The following is a 20,336-nucleotide window of genomic DNA, read 5'->3' as shown; positions in this document are numbered from 1 at the left end:
GTAAAGCCCCGCTGCAGGTTTACCAATAATACTGTGTAATAAAAACTTTGACACCTTGAAAAAAAAAATAAAAAATAGGGGAGGTCCAAGAACGGAACCTTGGGGGACCCTGATGAAGAAAGGAAGAGGAGTGGAAGAAGCAGAATTGCAAGTGTAGCACCCTCTACCTTAGGTAGATGCTAAGTGTAAAGTTTTGTTTGTATAAGCTGCCAGCGCGGGTAAATTTAAGCAGGCCTATGCTGTGAGCTAGGCCTGTGTGTTTTGATCTGGGGGCAGGGGAGTGGTTTAGTGTAGCAGTAGGTGACTGACATGCACTTCAGCTCTTGGGCGCCTCCTCTGTTTCCAGGGAGAATGTTCTGGAAAAGGGGCAGGGCAGAGAACTGGAGGGACATGCAGTGCATGTCAGGAGCTCTGACCAATCCCCAACTAGGATTGGCAGGGGGCAGGCCTCCTACATATACCCATGGTCAGCCTGCTGGGGGAGGAGTTGTCGGCTGGATGATGGAGTGTTAGACTGTCATGTCTGATTTAATCCCCCTTCTGGGGGGGGGGGGGGGTGTACCTCAGGTGGGGAGCTGGGAGGGAGCCTCTCCTTACAGGGTCATGGAGAGGTGTCCTGGAACAGGAGCTGGAGACAGTTGGTACGCATGTCCGGAGTAAAGTCATTCAGGAAGGATCCAGGGCAGGTGTCAGTGAGTGGAAAGCACAGTGGAAAGCTCTGGAAGAGGTATGCCAGGGAAGCTGGATGTAGAGCCAGAGGGAGAGACCCTGGAAGTTTGTGTTAAATTGATGCAGCCATGAGGGCGGGCAGGATTTGCAAAGTCGGACTTGCTGGGATCAGTAGTCCATCAAGTACATTTATTCTTCTCAAGTAAATCGGTTGCTACCACAAAGGGGTACTGCAGGCCCCGGCCTACAAAGTAAAGACACTGGGACTTATTCAGAGTGAGGCCTAGTCATGATCTGATGGTGTAACAGGATTACTAAAATTGGACAGTGAGTATGCTGGAGGAAGTGTTCTGAGATAAAAGTCTGTCAAGTTTAGGGTCATCTTGTTCTTCTGAGAAGTGTGACACAGTTACTTTTATTCTACAAAATAGAATTTGTCCTATGAGCATCCCATGTCCCTTTTCCCCAACCAAGTTCAAACCCCTAATAAAACAACAAAAACAAGCAAAAGACTGTTCATTGACTGAGAAGTGTGTCTAATGGATGTCTGGCAGCAGGGTGAAATGTGTGGATGCTGTAACACATAGCAACCCAGCGGGGCTATCGCTACACAAGTGACACTAAAAGTGCGGAGGGATTGGTAGGATGAGAGCCAGGGAAAAGCACAGTCACGGAGACCAAAGGAGTCGTTTTTTGAGGAGGAGGGGTTGGTCAACCTTATCACAGGCAGCCGAAAGGTCCAAAAGCAGTACAGAATAGTGTCCATTGCTTTTTGCTGTTAGTAAGTAATTTGTGAGTTTTAAAACAGTTTCTATGGAGTGTTCAGGGTGAAATCCAGACTGAAGGAGTTCAAGAAGGTTATTCTTATTGAGGTGGTCACTCAGTCGGTTGTAGGCCAAGCGTTCAAGGAATTTCGAGGAAAAGGGGAGCAAGGAGATAGAGCGTAGATTGTTAAGGTTGGTAGGGTCCAAGGACAGCTTTTTAAGTATGGGGGTGACCAGTGCATGTTTTAGAGAGTTGGAGAAGATGCCAGAAGAGAGGGAGAGATTGAAGATGTGAGTTATGCCACGTACACACGATCGGACTTTCCGACAACAAAATCCATGTTTTTTTTCCGACGGATGTTGGCTCAAACTTGTTTTGCATACACACGGTCACACAAATCCTGTCAGAAATTCCGAACGTCAAGAACATGGTGACGTAAATTCCGATGGAAAATGTCCGATGGAGACTACACGCGGTTGGAATTTCCGACAACAAGCTTCCATCGAACATTTTCCATCGGAAAATCTGACCGTGTGTACGGGGCATTTGAGAGTGTAGGATAGTCAGAGGGTGACCGTAGTATTTGAGAGGGAACAGGGTCCAGGGGGCAGGTGATTAAGTGGGCGTTAGAAATGAGTTTATCAACCTCGTCTATAGTAGCAGGGTTGAATAAGAGTGTTGATTGTACCTGATGACATGGGGTGTTGAGTGGATATGCAGCTCTCATCAGATCCAGTCTCTTCTGAAGTTTTACAGAGTCCTCATTAAGTAACCTCAATAATACACAAACTCTGGTAGAGATATTCCTTTATCTATAACACTCTCTGCGCTCTCCCTGTTTTATACCTCTTTTCCCATATGTGTACTACATTCTTTAGGAGCTCCATCCCATCCACACAATATGTTTAATAGCAGCTTACCCCCCCCCCGTCAATACAATGATCCCTAGCAGATCTCCTCCACCATCCACACTACATCCTCCGACAGCTCTCCTCCACCCTACATTCTCCGACAGCTCTCCTCCCACCATCCACCCTACATTCTCCGACAGCTCTCCTCCCACCATCCACACTACATTCTCTGACAGCTCTCCTCCCACCATCCACACTACATTCTCCGACAGATCTCCTCCACCATCCACACTACATTCTCCGACAGATCTCCTCCACCATCCACACTACATTCTCCGACAGCTCTCCTCCCACCATCCACACTACATCCTCCGACAGCTCTCCTCCCACCATCCACACTACATCCTCCGACAGCTCTCCTCCACCCTACATTCTCCGACAGCTCTCCTCCCACCATCCACACTACATTCTCCGACAGCTCTCCTCCCACCATCCACACTACATTCTCAGACAGCTCTCCTCCACCATCCACACTACATTCTCCGACAGCTCTCCTCCACCCTACATTCTCCGACAGCTCTCCTCCCACCATCCACACTACATTCTCCGACAGCTCTCCTCCCACCATCCACACTACATTCTCTGACAGCTCTCCTCCCACCATCCACACTACATTCTTAGACAGCTCACTCCCCACCATCCACACTACATTCTCCGACAGCTCTCCCCCCACCATCCACACTACATTCTTCAACAGCTCTCCCCACACCATCCACACTACATTCTCCAACAGATCTCCTCCACCATCCACACTACATTCTCCGACATCTCTCCTCCACCATCCACACTACATTCTCCGACAGCTCTCCTCCCACCATCCACACTACATTCTCCGACATCTCTCCTCCACCATCTACACTACATTCTCTGACAGCTCTCCTCCACCATCCACACTACATTCTCCGACAGCTCTCCTCCCACGATCCACACTACATTCTCCGACAGCTCTCCCCCCACCATCCACACTACATTCTCTGACAGCTCTCCTCCACCATCCACACTACATTCTCCGACAGCTCTCCTCCCACCATCCACACTACATTCTCCAACAGCTCTCCTCCACCATCCACACTACATTCTCTGACAGCTCTCCCATTCTTTCCAATGACAAGCAATGACCTGCACTGATCCCTTGTGTAAGAAGGTCTTTCACTTACCACCACTATAAGGTTGGCAATTCTGATTGGACGCTGTCCCTTTATTTTACAAGGATTCTTTCTGAATCCAATGGGACAGATCCATATACACACTTCTCAGCAGAACACAAAAATAAACAGGCAGACCGGGCTCCAGTTATTGTAACTGCAATTTTATTGCCTATGTATTGCTACCATTGCTCACTGCTTGCCATGTTCTCATATAATTGTCCTTGTATTGTCACAGTTGCTCCTTTGTTGCTCCATTAATATTAATGTGTTTCCTACCTTTGTTACTAACTTGGTGTCAAAATTCCCAGTTTTGTATTCACATATTGAACAATATACATGGTGCCAGCTATGCAAGTATTGGAGTAGCTCAGTATTGGTTCACATGAGGACTTTATTACTAGAATTTGAATCTTATGGGTATATATTTATCAAATCATTCCCCTAAAAACTAAAAATATTTTCTCTATGGCCCCAATGTACTGTGATGTGCACTGTAAACCATGTGGGCGTACCTGTCTTCTTTTGGACATTCTAAAGCTCATCTTTGTTCCCTGGTGTGGTTGGATCTTTGTGTACCCCTGTAACTTATAATGAGGGGCTACCACTCTCTGTGTTGTATTTTTATTTCAAAATATGCAATATGAAAAAAGGGGAACGGGGATACCGGAAAGTGGGGGCAGAAACTGTAGCAGGAACATCTCATCATTGGAGTCTCCAAGAAATACAAGAAGCCAAGAAAAGACTCGATCAAAACTCCACCTACACATTTATAATAATGTTTCCCAGGATGCCCCCCCTTTATAAAATAAATCCTTTCATTCTATAGTTGTTCTATGGATGAAACAGTTCCAGCAGTAACAACCATCGTACATTTGTCAAAAGAGTAAGAAGGTTCATTCCCTCCGATGTCTAATCGTTTCCTGCAGTCTGATTGCATTGAAGACGTTGTGCGGTGTGTCTTCTCTGATGTGTAACAAGGGCTCCTCTCTGAATGAAAGATTTCCCACACTCAGTACATGAATAAGGACGCTCACCCGTGTGAATTCTCAGGTGTTCAACTAAGTTTCCATTCTGCGTGAATGATTTTCCGCAGTGTGAACATGAATAGGGACGCTCACCCTTGTGAATTCTCTGGTGTCTAACAAGGTCTCCTTGATGAGTGAAAGATTTCCCGCACTCTGAACATGAATAGGGATGCTCCCCTGTGTGAATTCTCTGGTGTGCAACAAGGTTTCCCTTCCGAGTGAAAGACTTCCCGCACTCTGAACATGAATAAGGACGCTCACCTGTATGAATTCTCTGGTGTTCAACAAGGGCGCTTCTTTGAATAAACGATTTCCCGCACTCTGAACATGAATAGGGATGCTCACCTGTGTGACTTCTCTGGTGCTTTGTAAGGTTTCCTTTCAAAGTGAAAGATTTTCCACACTCTGAATATGAATAATTCCGCTCACATGTGTGACGTTTCTGGTGTCTAGCAAGATTATCTTTCTTGTTGAAAGATTTCCCGCACTCTGAACATGAATAGGGACGCTCACCCGTGTGACTTCTCTGGTGCTTTGTAAGGTTTTCTTTCAAAGTGAAAGATTTCCCGCACTCTGAACAAGAATAGGGACGTTCACCTGTGTGAATTCTCTGGTGTTTACCAAGGTCTCCTTTGCCAATGAAAGATTTCCCGCACTCTGTACATGAATAAGGGCGCTCATCCATGTGAATTCTCTGGTGCAAAACAAGTGCTCCTTTCTGAGTGAAACATTTCCCGCACTCTGAACATGAGAATAGATTGTCACCTCGGTGAGCTCCTTCATGGGGTAAGGAAGATTCCTCAGGATTAGAAGGATCTGTTGATCGATCTGCAGTGTGAGATCTTACATGGATATTTACAATCATAGTATGTGATTGATGAGAAGATTCCCCCTGATCAGAGGGATCCACTGATGTCTCCGGACAGGAAGGTCTGTGATGTATATTTTGTGTATTTGGATTTCCTCCTGGAGGATCCTGTGTGATGACATTATCTTCTGACTTACAATCAGCAGATAATAGAAGATGTCTCTCCGAGGAATTCCTGACATCACATCCATCTGATGGAAAACAAGGTTTAAATGTCAGTAGTTCACAAATAACTAGAGCTTTTAGCTTTAGCCCTTCTTCCCCTTGTTGGGAACATGACATTATATTGAGGAATGGAGATGGACCTTTGATATGGTGTACAGTATCTCCTCCTCATTTGCTGAGAACATGACGTTATATTGAGGAATGGAGATTGACCTTTCATATGGTGTACAGTATCTCCACCTCATTTGTTGGGAACATGACATTATATTGAGGAATGGAGATGGACCTTTCATATGGTGTACAGTATCTCCACCTCATTTGTTGGGTACGTGACATTATATTGAGGTATGGAGATGGACCTTTCATATGAAGTACAGTGTACCCTCATTTGTTGGGAACATGACGTTATATTGAGGAATGGAGATGGACCTTTCATATGGTGTACAGTATCTCCTCCTCATTTGTTGGGAACATGACATTATATTGAGGAATGGAGATGGACCTTTCATATGGTGTACAGTATCTCCTCCTCATTTGTTTGGAACATGAAATTATATTGAGGAATGGAGATGGACCTTTCACCTTTTGTATTCAGAATACAACGTGTATCAAAAGCAACATTTACGTTTACGTGTGCATGTATGTGGCCCGGGGCTAAACTTTTTTTTTTAGATATAATATTTTCAAGAGAGGTTCTCTTTTTTTTGTGAAATCAGGAATCTTTTAGACCCCTGATGTCTCACCTGCCTTCCATTGAAGCTAATGGAGTGCAGATCACCCTTGTGGCCAGGGAAAGTGTCACCAGAAACCAGACCATACATCTGCCCGATCACTTTCATTAGAAAGCCACCGGGAGGGTATGTAAAACCCCTCATTACCACAAACGTAAGAAATACGTCAGTGGTGGTAAAAAGGTTACATGTATGTGTTTATTTTTATACAAAAGTTTCAAATCTTTATTGTATGGACAAACAATTGATAGAGTGTTGCCTCAGGTTGGAGATCTCTATAAGTACATAGAGGGGAGTAAAACTGATAGTGAACCCCTTGTTGTATGTAGGACCAGGGCCGGGGTATACTGTGAGTAAGTGGATTTGGATGATGTGCAGATTTAATAATTATCTTACATTTTTTTTATCCCCTTCAATACAGGGCACTTTCACCCCCTTCCTGCCCAGGCCAATTTTCAGCTTTCAGCGCTGTCACACTTTGAATGACAATTGAGCGGTCATGCAACACTGTACCCATATAACATTTTTATAATTTTTCCCCCCACAAAGATTGCTTTATTTTAGTGGTATTTAATCACCACTGGGTTTTTTTATTCAAAAAAATGAAAAAAGACCAAAAATTTTGAAAAAAAAAAAAAAAAAAGGAGTCTAAGTTCCTGTCAGTAAATTTTGTACATAAGTAATTTTTATCCTTCACGGATGGGCACTGATGAGGAGGCACTAATAGGTACTGATAGGTGGCACTGATGGGCACTAACAGGAGACACTGATGGGCACCAATAGGCACTGTTGTGCACTAATAGGTGGCACTGAATGGCAATGATAGGCACTGATGTGCAATGATAGGAACTGATAGGTAGCACCGATGGGCACTGATGTGCACCTTTAGGTGGCACTGATGGGCAATGATAGGTGGCATTAATAGGTGGTACTAATGGGCACCGATAGGCACTGATAGGTTGCACTGATGGGCACTAATGACCAATGATAGTCACCAACGGGCGGCACTAATAGGTGGCACAGATGGGCAGCACTGATGAGCAGACACTGATAGGCACTACTAACTGGCATAACTGATGGGCACTGCTGGGGCTGTACCGATGATCAGTGCCCTGATTACCTGTACAGGTCTCCCCTACAAGGAGATAGCGATAGGTAGCACTGATGTGCACTAATAGGTGGCTCTGATGGGCAATGATAGGTGGCACCGATGGGCAATGATAGGTGGCACCGATGGGCAATGATAGGTGGCACCGATGGGCAATGATAGGTGGCACCGATGGGCAATGATAGGTGGCACCGATGGGCAATGATAGGCGGCACCGATGGGCAATGATAGGCGGCACTGATGGGCACTGCTGGGGCTGCACTGATGATCAGTGCCCTGATTACCTGTACAGGTTTCCCCTGCAAGGAGATGCCGCTGATCAGCTCTCCTCTCCTGACAGTCTGTCAGTGAGAGGCGAGGAGAGCCGATAAACGGCACTTGTGTGTTTACATGTGATCAGCTGCGATTGGATACAGCCGATCACATGGGTAAAGAGCCGTGTCACCGGCTCTTTACCGAGATCGGGGTCGCGTCCGCGATGGGCGCACAAGAGCGGTGACACTGAGGCAATGTCATATGATGTCGTCCCAGAACGAGAGGGGATCATGTCTGCCGTCATTTCCCTATATAGCGGGTGGGAGGTGGTTAAGACGCAATCCTTATACTCAGAAGTATAATGAGACCCATTTCCTCCATAGTGCCTATACTTACGTGTATTGATAAGTAGTGACATTTCATCCTGTTCACTCTTCATAATCATCCCAACCTCCTCTGTGGATGGCTGATCACCCCCCACATACGTCTCTTCTTCTTCTTCTTCTTTAACCTCAACTTTTATAATTATCCGTTCTTCACCCTAAACCCCAAAATAATAGAAAACATCCATAAACTTCAGGCAGATATTACAGACAGACAAAGCTCAATGCAGCTCTGCGGTTATTAAATGCATTTTTTTTTTAATACTGCAAACAGTGTAAGTACCTGGTATCAGGCTCTTGCTGTCCTTGTACAGCAGAGCTCAGACTGGGAGAGGGAGAAGCAGAACAAGGAGCCAATAAGCTCTGCTGCAGGGCTAACGAGGTACATGCTGACAGGAGGAGAAAGCAGAATGAAAGAGAAATGACCCCACCGGTTTACTGCTTCTCCTTAAACTCTCAACTCCAAGAAAGTTAAAGATAGTCCCTTGAAGTGGGGCTGCTCTACAAGAGATATAACGGCTTGTTTAGTCTAGTGGAGAGGAGAAGCACTTTTTACTTACCTTCCTCCGCCACCCCGGCAGATGGCACCTTCCCACACTCATGTGATGGAACGTCATCATGTCCAATACAGAGCTATGGACTGTGTATCAGGTAAGTAGAGCTCCATAGACATAAGCAAACACTTAACCCTTGCAGTTCAGGCACAGCCCCACTGCAAGGGATCATTTTTAAGTTTTCCCTGGGTTTGGGCTATAACTATCCAATTACAGATTGGGGAAGGGACAACATCTGTAGGTGTTATGAACCTTCAGAAAATCGGGTCTACTGTTCTGTCTTTTTCAGAACAGATCACATGGCTATTTTCTGTGAATCCAGGAGGGGGGGCAGGGATCCAACATCTGGGGGCGCATTATCACTGGATTGGAATCACAGGAGCAAAGACCAACACCATGTCATTCAGAACGTGACCCCCATTGGAGGAACACAAGGACCCATGATGTCATGTGACTGAACCCAAGACCCAGAGAAAAGAGGGACATAGAGGAATATCACCTCACAAAGTTCAGAATCACCTCTGTGTTCTATACAAGGAGTCCACCTACCTGATGATGGTGAGGGATGGTGTGATCTTCCTGTGTGGAATCCTGGGAATACAGAGGATGGGGACATCTCTCTGGTGGGTTCCCATTACTGGATCCATCTGTAGGAAACACACACACTGACTGAATACATTGTTTCTATGTGTTTATCAGATGATGGGGGATCTAGGTGGACCCTCCGTACTGCTCTCTCCTTTACAATAAAGTCTCCTCTTACCCGGTGATGTGAGGGGCGGCTGATTCTCCATCATGACGTCCTTATAGAGATCTTTGTGTTCTTCTAAATACTCCCACTCCTCCATGGAGAAATAGACAGTGACATCCTGACACCTTATAGGAACCTGACACACACAATGATACAGTCACCATCCAGACACATCCCTTGTCTGTTACTGGATAATGTCCCAGAATTCCCGGCACCGCTCACCTCTCCTGTCAGCAGATCAATGATCTTGTTGGCAATGCCTACAATCTTCTTGTCATTGTTTCTCTTGGGTTTCAAGGAGTGAGGTGAAGGCACTGTGATGGTTAAACGGTTACCAGACTTCACCGGAGGAAAACTCTGCATTGAAAGAGCAACAATAAATATCATGTGACCTCCCAGAATCCTCTTCGCCTCTCCGGTCAGGTCTGTGTTTTATTAATAGAGATAAGAGTGATGTCATGTGACCTCCCAGAATCCTCCTCACCTCTCCAGTCAACAGGTAGATGATCTCCAGGGTGAGGTCTAATATCCTCTCAGTCATGTGACTCGGGTCCTCCTCCATCCTCATTGATGAGATCACGTGATCCATACAAGACTCTGATCGCTGTAGACAAATAATATAGCGGCGGATCATTAGAACTAATAGACAAGTAGAGATTCATTATAAACCCTCCGTCCAAAAGTGAGGGAGGTTGCCCTAAAATGGTGTGTGTGTTTTCATTTAACATTATTATTATTATTAAGTTAGTGCGAGGTCCTATTCATGGAGACATCATACGTCCATGTGGTTGAATATAAGGCTCTATGTTGAGTCAGGATTCTGTCCAGGGGCCCCTTCTGTTCATAATCCATCTTCCTTCTCTTGGTCTCATATTTCATAAATTTAACATCCACTTCCATTGCTATGCAGATGACACCCAGCTCTACCTGTCCACTAAACCTACTACCACCTTTTAACCCAAATCCCTTACCGATTGTTACAGGAAATCAAATGCCGGCTCTCTTCCAACTTTCTTAAATTGAACAGTGACAAAACCGAGGTTCTCCTCATTGGTAAGAAATCCACCCTGACCAAGCTTAACAGTTTTTCAGTTAATATTGATAACTCCATAGTCTTTCCCTCCCCTCAGGCAGGGTGGGCGGCTGCCTTGGGCACCGTGGTATCATGCGAGGCAGGAGGGCACCCCAAGGAGATTGAGGAAGAGGGGGTTTGTGTTGGAAGGGGGGCTTTGGGGTGAGGGGCGACAGGGAGTAAGTGTTGTTAAAGGAGGGGGGAAATATGGGGGAGGTGCGAAGAGTGGTGATTTAGGGGGCTTTGTGTTGGGGGGGTATTTAGAATGATGGGGAGGGAATGTGTGCTAGGAAGGGAAATTTTTGCAGAAGAGGATTGGCACGCCTGCTATAGCTATTAAAGGGGCCGCCGTACCAGTAAGGCGATTCACGCAGCCGAGCCAACCTGCCGCAGTATAACTGCGGTGGCTGGTCGGCAAGCAGTTAATGGTTATGTAGCACCCTCTACCAATAGGTAGGTGCTAGTAAGGTTTATTTTTACGAGGTTATCCAGCACAGGCAAATCTAGGAAGGCTTGAATCAGAAAAGGGCTGGCAACTTGGATGCTCTTGAATAAAAGTCCTTTATTGGGTTACATGGGTACACGGGTACAGGCTATGCTGACACGTTTCGGCTAAGAAGCCTTCATCAAATTTAGGCAGGCCACCTGTGCTCTAGTTCTGGAGCGCCTCCCCTGTTTCCAGAGAGAAGGTTCTGGAAAAGGTTCTGGGCCTGGAACTGGAGTGGCAGGCAGCTTGTGTGGGAGCCCTGACCAATCCCCAATTGGTATTGGCAGGGGGCGGGCCTCCTATATAAGCTGAGGTGAGATGCCATTGAGGGGAGAAGTTGGCTGAGTGAAGTGAGGAATGGCATGTTAGACAGCTGCAGGAGGACACCCCCATCTGGGGGGGGGGGGGTTTACCGATTGCAGGAGAAGGCCCGGGGAGAGCTGTGAGGGAACATTGCCTCTACGCGGTCATTGGCAATGTCTCTATCACCACACGGTCAGTGGCAGGAAACTCCTGGAGCAGAAGGGCAGGTAAAGCTGTCGGTACACATGGTCCAGTAAAGTTCCTCATCAAGGACTCAGGGCTGTTGGACGGTCCGTGAGTGTTACCACAGTGGAGGGCTGGAGGTGCCAAGGAGTCTGTGAGGGAACTCTGCTTTTACACGGTCATTAGCAGAGTCTTCATCATACACACGGTGGATGATGGGGAGTCCTAAATCAGAGAAGAGACTGTGGGGATCTATGTCAAGTCGATGTGGCCTGCTGGCACGATTTGCAAGTTGGGCTGGCTGGGAACAGTAGTCCATTATCCAAAAGACTGCTTTTAACCTACTAGGCCTCCGGGGAGAGGTACTGCAGGCCTCAGGCCTAGTAGCAGCGAGCAACCAGAGCCTGTCTAGGGGTTTATTCAGAGTGGGCCCCTATCACTTAAAAGAAGAGGATGTGACAAACCTTTGAATTAGTAACTACAAGTTTTGAGCAGGAGGAACCAAGTCTGTACAGGAGGAGATAAGTTTTGGGCAGGAGGTGAAAGAGATCTAAGACCATCATTTTCACACGGTCAAAAGATATTTTTGTAACTTAATTCTGCCACACAGACTTAATCCATCTCTGAGCAATCCTCTTTTATTGTTCAGTGAGAGAAATCTTGACAAAATGAGAAAAACTTTGTCAAATACGCCCCCTTGCTGTGAGTGACGGGTGATTTACATATCTCGTGCACCAGCCTAAGTAAGACACAGGCAGTATTTTTTAATTCCCTCCCACTCCTCTCTTCTGCTGCTCTGTCAGGATTGGCTGTTCCACATAATCTCAGCCCTGGCTGCAGACACTCCACTGGTCTAATGGGGGGGGGGGGTTGCTGCTAGACACAGCTATATTACATATGTATGCTGTATAAAGCTGTGTCCAGCAGCACTCCACCACCCCCCCCGTAAATGACATGTATAGCGTTTCCGTCCTTTCCTCCGCTCTCCATCCTGACAGAGCTCGCTGTAATGGGGGGGAGTCGGCTGCGGGGGATGAGGGGGGTGGAGGAGGAAGACACAGCGGGCAGATAAGGACAGGAGGGGGGCCAGAGAAGAAGGGGAGGTGGTGGTGGTGGAGAGAACACATCAGGCGCTGGAGGAGGAGGACACAAGGGACAGTCGGGGGTTAACAGTGCAGCGGAGGGACAGCCGTGAGCACCGATCTCCCTGCATGGCATTTGATCAGCTGCTTCTCCTTCTCTGCCTCCTCAGGGGGATCCGTGCTCACAGCTGTCCCCGCCGCACCGATCATCCCCGACTGTCACTGGACAGTGACACATGAACTGACAGGAGCCATGAGAGCGCTCCTCTTCTCCTGTGCGCGCACTTTTCACTCCGGCCAGGCGCGAGGGTAGAGGTGGGCGGGGAGTCTGGTGATGTCATGACTCCGCCACCGAGCGCCGTACAACGGACCTGCCCACTAAATCCGGCGTTTTTGGGGGCTCCAAACAGAGGGGAGACATTTGAAAGGTAAGGATACATGCAGGAGGCATGTATATCCTTATAGGTAACCCCTATGGCAGTACTTTAAAAAAGATGGGGAGTGGGTTTACATCCACTTTAAGGCCTGGCTAGTAGCTCAGGACTTGAAATTTTGAGTCCTGCTGTCATGTATTTGATTTACTTTTTTGTTGCTTTGTTTTTATCCTTGTAAGGTGACCTTGGGTGTTCTGAAAGGCGCCTATAAAAAAAAAAATGTATTATTATTGTTGCACCCTCCTTGTATAGGTTCTAGGATGTGAATAGTTAGATTTGTGTAATTTGCTCTTCTGCCTAACGGTGGGGCTAGAGGCAAATCTATCACTCTGTTAAGCAAATCTAGAGGCTCAACAGAATGCTGCAATGTATTAGTTAGGGCTAGGGTGACCACATTTCCAAACTGCCATTCTGTGACAAACCCCCCCCCACCACCACCACCACCACCACCACCACCACGAGCAAAAAAAAGATGGTTTTTGATACTTTTTTTGCCAATTTTGGGGGAAAAAAAAGCAAACAGTGGTAACATACTTTTAAATGTGCTAGACATCTCTTAAGAAATAGAAAAAACAACGTGTATTTTTTCCAAAAAAAGTGCCCTTGTAAGACCGCTGCGCAAATACGGCGTGACAGAAAGTGTTGCAACGACCGCCATTTTATTCTCTAGGGTGTTAGAAAAAAAAATTCTAGCAAAAAAAAAAAAACAGTTTTTAACTTGTAAACAACCAATTTCAAAAAGAGGCTCGGTCCTTAAGTGGTTAAATTCATGATATTAATTAAAAAGTTGAATATAATACAATTATATATAAAATTATATATATATTTTTTTAGGCCCCTTTCACACGAGGTGGACTCCGCTTCCACGGAGCCCGCCTCGGTCCGCCAGCTCAGCGGGAGATCAGTCCGTTGATCTCCGCTGAGCCGGCGGATGACAGGTCCCTCTCTGCTCACTGAGCGGGGAGGGGCTTGTCAGGCGCCACTGCCGCCTATGGAGGGACCGAATGAAAACGGACAGCATGTCCGTTTTCATCAGATCTCACCCGATCTGAGGGCCATCCGTCTGCTTTTAGCGGATCAGACCGGGTCGGATGTCAGCGGACATGTCTCCACTGACATCCGTCGCTCCATAGACTAACATGGAGCGCCGTCAAAACTGACAGGCGGACCTGTACGGTCCGATCGTGTGAAAGGGGCCTTAAACTGTCATTTTCGGTTTGCGGCCAAGTGCAACGTGCGTTTTCGGTACCAAAATTTCTATGCGGTGCATCAACAAATGTCCTATTCACACTGTACAAGCCTATGTCCCTGTGTGAATGAAACCTAACAATCAATGGCGCCGCAAACGCTTTTTTTTTTTTTGTCATTTTGTGTGTGTTCGCACTCCACGCTAATGTGAAAGCAAGCTTATAGTGCAATTATGTGGTGTCTTACTAAAAGTCTGATAAAAGGTAATGAAAATAAGAGCTCAGCACGCCACGATCTCTCTGTTCTGATGTCATACAGGTTTCTGCAGCAGTTTTCATGGACCACTCATAGGACTCACCTGATGATTCCAGGAATAGGGGCCCCTGGGATCCTGTCCTCAGGCACTCAGTCGGGCGGCTCGGGTGACGGTCGCGGCCCTCGTGGGCAGGAGGAGAGAAGTCGGGCTGCTGGCAAATGGTGGCAATGCTCTGCAGGCAGAAGGTCGGCCCCGGGACTGGCACTGGGCACAGGTTGCCGTGGATCCTGGCTTACGGGCAGTGCCACTGCCAGCACTGCAGAATGCCGCTGGACTAGAGTCAGGACTCAGGAGGGAGGAGATACAGAAGACGCTCTTACTGTGGCATGGGCTCTGAGTCCGGCTGCTCTCTCTGCTGCTGTGGTGCGGCCGGAGTCGGAGAAGGAAAGATGGTGGGTGGACCCGGAGCGCTGCGCAGGGCAGCTCTGGGTAAGGTCACGCTCAGCCGACGTCACTGGTTGCTAGACGCGAGGCGGCCCTAGCAACCAGTTTGGCAACGTTATCTCAGGGTGGCTGTGTGTCCTTATTGCATTCCGGGACACTGTATTGTCCCAGAATGAAGGTGCCCGGGACACAAATTTGAATGAAGGGACAATCCCGGGCAATCCGGGACACATGGGCACCCTAGTTAGGGCTGCTACTGTGTTCTGCTGCTGTTGAGTTTGCTTGGCCTCCTCCCACCTTCTAGAAACTAGTAGAGCTTTCTAGAACATGGGTGGGAGTTGGGAGTATGTAGCAGTCTCAGCCAATTACAGGGGAGGCGCCTGTGAGCATGCTGGGCTTGGCCTATATATTTTATTTATTTCAGGTAATTACAGTATATAGCACTGTCAATTTACACCGCGCTTTACATATACATTGTACATTCACATCAATCCCTGCCCTCAAGGAGCTTACAATCTAGGGTCCCTAACTTACATTCATACATACACATACTGGGGCCAATTTAGGATCCAAATAACCTACCTGCATGTCGTTGGAGTGTGTGAGGAAACGCTGGCACAGGGAGAACATGCAAACTCCTGGCAGGTAGTGTCATGGTCGGGATTCGAACCAGCGACCCTTTTGCTGCTGCCCTCTATTCAGGGGACATGTGATCTCTGGGTCCTTCCCTGCCCAGATGGTGGAGTGCACCAGCCAGGGGGGAGGCAGGCTTGCCCCTCCTGGCACCTGCTGCCATGTGGCCTCAGGTGGTCAACCTGAGGGCCTGAAGCTAAAGTAAAGGGGAGACCCTGGTGCTTCTGTAGAGCTGACTGAGGGGGAGCTGTGCCTGAAAGGCTTCTGTTTGCAACTCCAGTGTGTTAGGAGCAACTTTTAAACAAGTTGCTTTAAGTTTATATTGCTTTGTCAAATTATTGCTTCTATAGGAATTAAGACACAGAGTCAGAAATCCGTGTATCAGTTCTGAGCATAAAGGACTGCTCCCTTTACTTCTTTCAAAGACCTTTTATAGGCAATTATACAAACAATAGCATCAGCACTACCCCCACACAGGGCAAGGGTAAACAACAACAGGAGTCACCTGGGCTACAAGCACAAGCTCCAACACCATGGCAATACAGATACAAGGCAACAAAAGCAGCTTCAATCGAGTTCAGCAGATTTACACGTAGGCATTATATTAAGTGAGAACTCTAAATTAAATAAACTCTAAACTAAATTAAATCCCTGACCTTATCAAGTGAGACAGACCAATGATCTAGAGCAGTGGTCATCAACCCTGTCCTCAGGGCCCACTAACAGGCCAGGTTTGCAAGATAACTGAAATACATCCCAGGTGATATCATTTGCTGCTCAGTGATTGCAGTATTCTAGTCTGCATCTCCCCCAAGGTAATACATAAATCCTGGCCTGTTAGTGGGCCCTGAGGACAGGGTTGATGACCACTGATCTAGGGGGCAGTTCTTTATGGCTACCCCTGTGTTTTAGTACAGTCAGCCAAGGGTCCAACAAAAAGGGATCGCTGGCTAGTGATCTAAAGAGATTGCCCAATTGCGATTACTGCATGGGATTTTGCTCAGTTCTATTTCATTTAGGCTGCCGAGCAGTCTGCCGTAACTGGCTTGTACCTGAAGAGCTTTGTCTACCTGTCCTTCACTACAAGAGACTTTGCTCACACTATTGATTTCTACACAGAAGTCATCTGTCATTTGCTCTCAGCAGGGGACTTCACCTACTACTCCATTCTAGATCAGCTAATGTCCTCAAGTTGTGTATAGTTTTATTCCAGAGCATCCTACTAAAAATACCCTACCCTATCCAAGTTCCTACAAAATAAAACTTCAAAAACAACACCCCTAGACTGGTCTTTGACTACATCGAGCCTAAGTGTGTGTGTGCGTCTGGCTGCCGATGAAGAAGTGAGTACTGTCTGTGTAATATTCAAGTGGCTTCTAGGCGGTAGGGTTGCCACATCATCCCTTTAATCCAGGACACATATTAATTACAGATTCTGAGGCTAATTAAATGCAGATAAGGCACCAAGTGAGTTTAATTACCACCTTAATCAGCCACAGAACCTGTGTAATTAATATGTGTTTCCTGGATTAAAGGGATGATGTGGCAACCCTACTAGGCGGGGTAGTGTTATATTTAGGTTATATTTCTCTACTCTTTATAATGTAATCCATACATATCAGTAAGGATGAGCTCCGGCATGTTCGCACAGCTCACGTGCAGAGCCCGCCAGGAAGTCGGCATGGCGCTGCGCTAATCACAGACAGTGAGACATTGTCCTGATGCGCGGCTGCAGAGATCGGGAAATGTCTCACTGCCTGTGATTAGCGCAGTGCAGTGCCGACTTCCTGGCGGGCTCTGCAGGAGCTCATCCTTATGTATCAGCTACTGTTGGAGATAAAAGACATCACAGTGACTATGGAAGAAGAGGACAGACATGACGGGGGGGGGGGGGGTTACTGGGTGTAAATATTGTAAAGCGCTGCGCAAACTGTTGGCGCTGTATAAATCCTGAATACTAATAATAATAAAAATAATATAAAATTCTATCATATTACCTCCTCTGCTGCCAGTTCCTGTAATGTCTCCTCTCTAATTCCTCCCAACTCGCCTCTCACCAGGAACTTCCTGTTTAGTCACCTACATCACTTCCGGTTCATAAGGTACCTCACTTCCTGTCTGTATATCACTTCCTGTCTGCACATGACATCACTTCCCCCACAGGTTGTGGTGTCACTTCCTGTATCGGTACAATCACACGCTTCCTGTCCCACCATGAATTGTCTTTTTATTCCACTCAATATAATTTGAAAAGATCTCCACCTTGACAGTAATGTCATTAACGGGCAGTCCCGTCTGTTTTCAGTATGTGAATATTATAAGATAACACCGCAGTGGTTAAAAAAAATAACCACCAAATCCTGTAACCATTAACCACAAAGATCGGGAAATGTCTGAAAAACAACCCCACACCATAACCCCCCCCTCCACCAAATGATTTAGACTAAGGATGGGCTTGGGCATGTTCGCACACTCCACGTGCAGAGCCCGCCAGGAAGTCGGCACTGTGCTGCGCTAATCACAGGCAGTGAGACATTTCCTGATCTCTGCAGCCGCACATTGGGAAAATGTCTCACTGCCTGTGATTAGCGCAGTGCCGTGCCGACTTACTGGCGGGCTCTGCACGTGGAGTGTGCGAACATGCCCGAGCCCATCCTTAATTTAGACCAGTGCACAAATCAAGGTCCATAAAGACATGGATGAGCGAGTTTGGGGTGGAGGGTGAACTTGACTGGCCTGCATGGAGTCCTGACCTCAACCCGATAGAACACCTTTGGGATGAATTAGAGCAGAAACTGTGAGCCAGGCCTTCCCGTCCAACATCAGTGACTGACCTCACAAATGTGCTTCTGGAAGAACGGTCAAACATTCCCATAGACACACTCCTAAACCTTGTGGACGGCCTTCCCAGAAGAGTTGAAGCTGTTATAGCTGCAAAGGGTGGGCCAACTCAATATTGGACCCTATGGACTAAGACTGGGATGCCATTAAAGTTCATGTGCGTGTAAAGGCAGACGTCCCAATACTTTCGGTATTATAGTGTGTGTGTTAATTGCTTATCTGCCGTGTTTTTCCTCTCTATACAATATTTTTCCTCCCTTGCATTGCGTGTTTATGTGTCTATAAGACTCCCATTTGTTGCACTGTAATTAAAGTGGAAGTAAACCCTCTTCATTTTCAGCCAAGGAAACTGTCGTCTTGACCTCTGTTTAATCTTTAGTTGCCATGATGCTGCACGTGTGATCAGTTAGGACTCAAGCCATTGGAAGGTTTTCCAATTTGTTTGGGAGCACAACCAATGTGACGGTTACATTCCCGTCACTTCCGCTTTAACCACTTCAGCCCTGGATGGCATTTTTATTATATTTTTTTTACTAATAATGGCCGCGATCTGTGATTTTTAGCGGAACTGCGACATTGTGGCGGACAGGTCGGACACTTTTGAGGGACCATTGACATTCATACAGCAATCAGTGCTATAAAAATGCACTGATTACTGTGTAAATGTCACTGGTAGGGAAGGGGTTAACACTAGGGGGCGATCAAGAGGTCAAATGTGTTCCCTCAGTGTGTGTTTCTAACTGGGAGGGGATGTGACTGACTAGAGGAGGAGCCAGATCGTTGTTCCTAATTAGTAGGAACAGATGATCTGTTTCTCCTCCCCTGTCAGAACAGGGTTTTGTGTGTTTACACACACAAATCCCCGTTCTGGCTCTCGTGCCCGCAATTGCAGGGGGGCGGCGGCGATCACGCCCGCCGGCCATGTGCATTGGGTCCCCGAGCCGCGCAGTGTGTCTGCTATGGCTCTTGGAGGAGCCACTGTACATATATGGTGATTTGCGCAGGAGTGCCATCCTGCCACCGTATATATGTACTGGAGCCGGTCCGGAAGTGGTTAACCACCTCAATACATGACACTTGGGCCCCTTTCACACAGCAAGCCCGCTCGGATCCGCCTGTACGTTTTCCAGGCAGATCCGAGTGGGCCATCCATTGACTCCTATGGGGAGATGGATGTCAGTGGAGAGCGGCCGTTCTGGGAAGCCGTCATATGACCCAGAACGAGAACCGCACTGCCCCACCACCATTTGACGGTGGGCGGGCGGCAAGTGGTTAGGGAGTATTCTATGAGTAGAAGGAATACGGTATACATGTGTGGTGTATACACAAGTAGGCTCACACTACCACACCCAGTATTCGCTGTATCTTACACACCCCAAATTTTGGCCAGGGTTCCTCCTCTCCCTGGATGCCCCTCTTATTTGATTTCCTAATTCAGGAGGTATGCCCAGCTATGTAATCTTTTATGTGACTGCTGGGGAGGAGTGAGGCTGGGTTCACACCATTGTCGCATGCGGCTCCCGGCAGGGGTCTGGTGCGTCCTGGTTCACTGTTTCAGATCCATTTAAGCCCAAATTTTTGGCCAGAGGCTCTAATAGGCTTCAAAATAGGGTGGGTCAAGGCGCAGAGAGTGCGCTTACAGCCCACCCAGGTGTGTTAGAATAGCGAATTAATATTTGCTATTCTAACACTGAGCCCCCTCCCGGACAATCAGGAAGCGGGTCTGAGACCCGTCACCCGATTGGCTGAAAGGACAGGTGATCCTATTGGACGCCCAGGAGGAGGAGACGCAGGGAAGCCACTGTGATGGAGGAGAAGACAGAGCAGGAGCCTGTCACATAGATGGGGTAAGTGCCAGACCGACCGGCACATGCCGGGCAGGTGGGGGGGTGGTTAAGTGCTGCCGGCCCATGGGGGTAGTTGTCTGCCCCCCCCCAAAAAAAAAAAAACACCAGCCGCCACTGGTTCAGAGTCTAGGGTTAACCCCTAGCACCTTGGCATGGGGGGTAGGGTTGCCACCTTTTCTTAAAGCCAAACCCGAACACTTTAGCAGTGCACAGCAAACTTTTTTGGGAGTAAA

The 20,336-nt window shown here is 47.3% G+C and overlaps 1 protein-coding gene across 1 annotated transcript in view; it reads right to left on the bottom strand.

Annotated features, from left to right (window-relative positions):
- Nucleotides 1-17,554, bottom strand: part of LOC141105180 (uncharacterized) — a 42,435-nt gene extending 24,881 nt beyond the window's left edge. Inside the window, 7 exon segments of the mRNA XM_073595072.1 lie at nt 4,501-5,577; nt 8,042-8,186; nt 9,132-9,229; nt 9,346-9,469; nt 9,556-9,690; nt 9,818-9,937; nt 17,413-17,554. Of these exon segments, the coding sequence (XP_073451173.1) occupies nt 4,501-5,577; nt 8,042-8,186; nt 9,132-9,229; nt 9,346-9,469; nt 9,556-9,690; nt 9,818-9,922 (1,684 nt within the window). The 5' untranslated portion in view covers nt 9,923-9,937; nt 17,413-17,554.
- Between the last annotated feature and the right edge of the window lie 2,782 nt (nt 17,555-20,336).

The sequence above is a fragment of the Aquarana catesbeiana genome, linkage group LG08, assembly GCF_042186555.1.
Source record: "Aquarana catesbeiana isolate 2022-GZ linkage group LG08, ASM4218655v1, whole genome shotgun sequence".
Taxonomy (NCBI): Eukaryota; Metazoa; Chordata; class Amphibia; order Anura; family Ranidae; genus Aquarana; species Aquarana catesbeiana.
The sequence above is the reverse complement of the archived record's forward strand: the minus strand, read 5'-3'. Positions and strand labels throughout refer to the sequence as shown.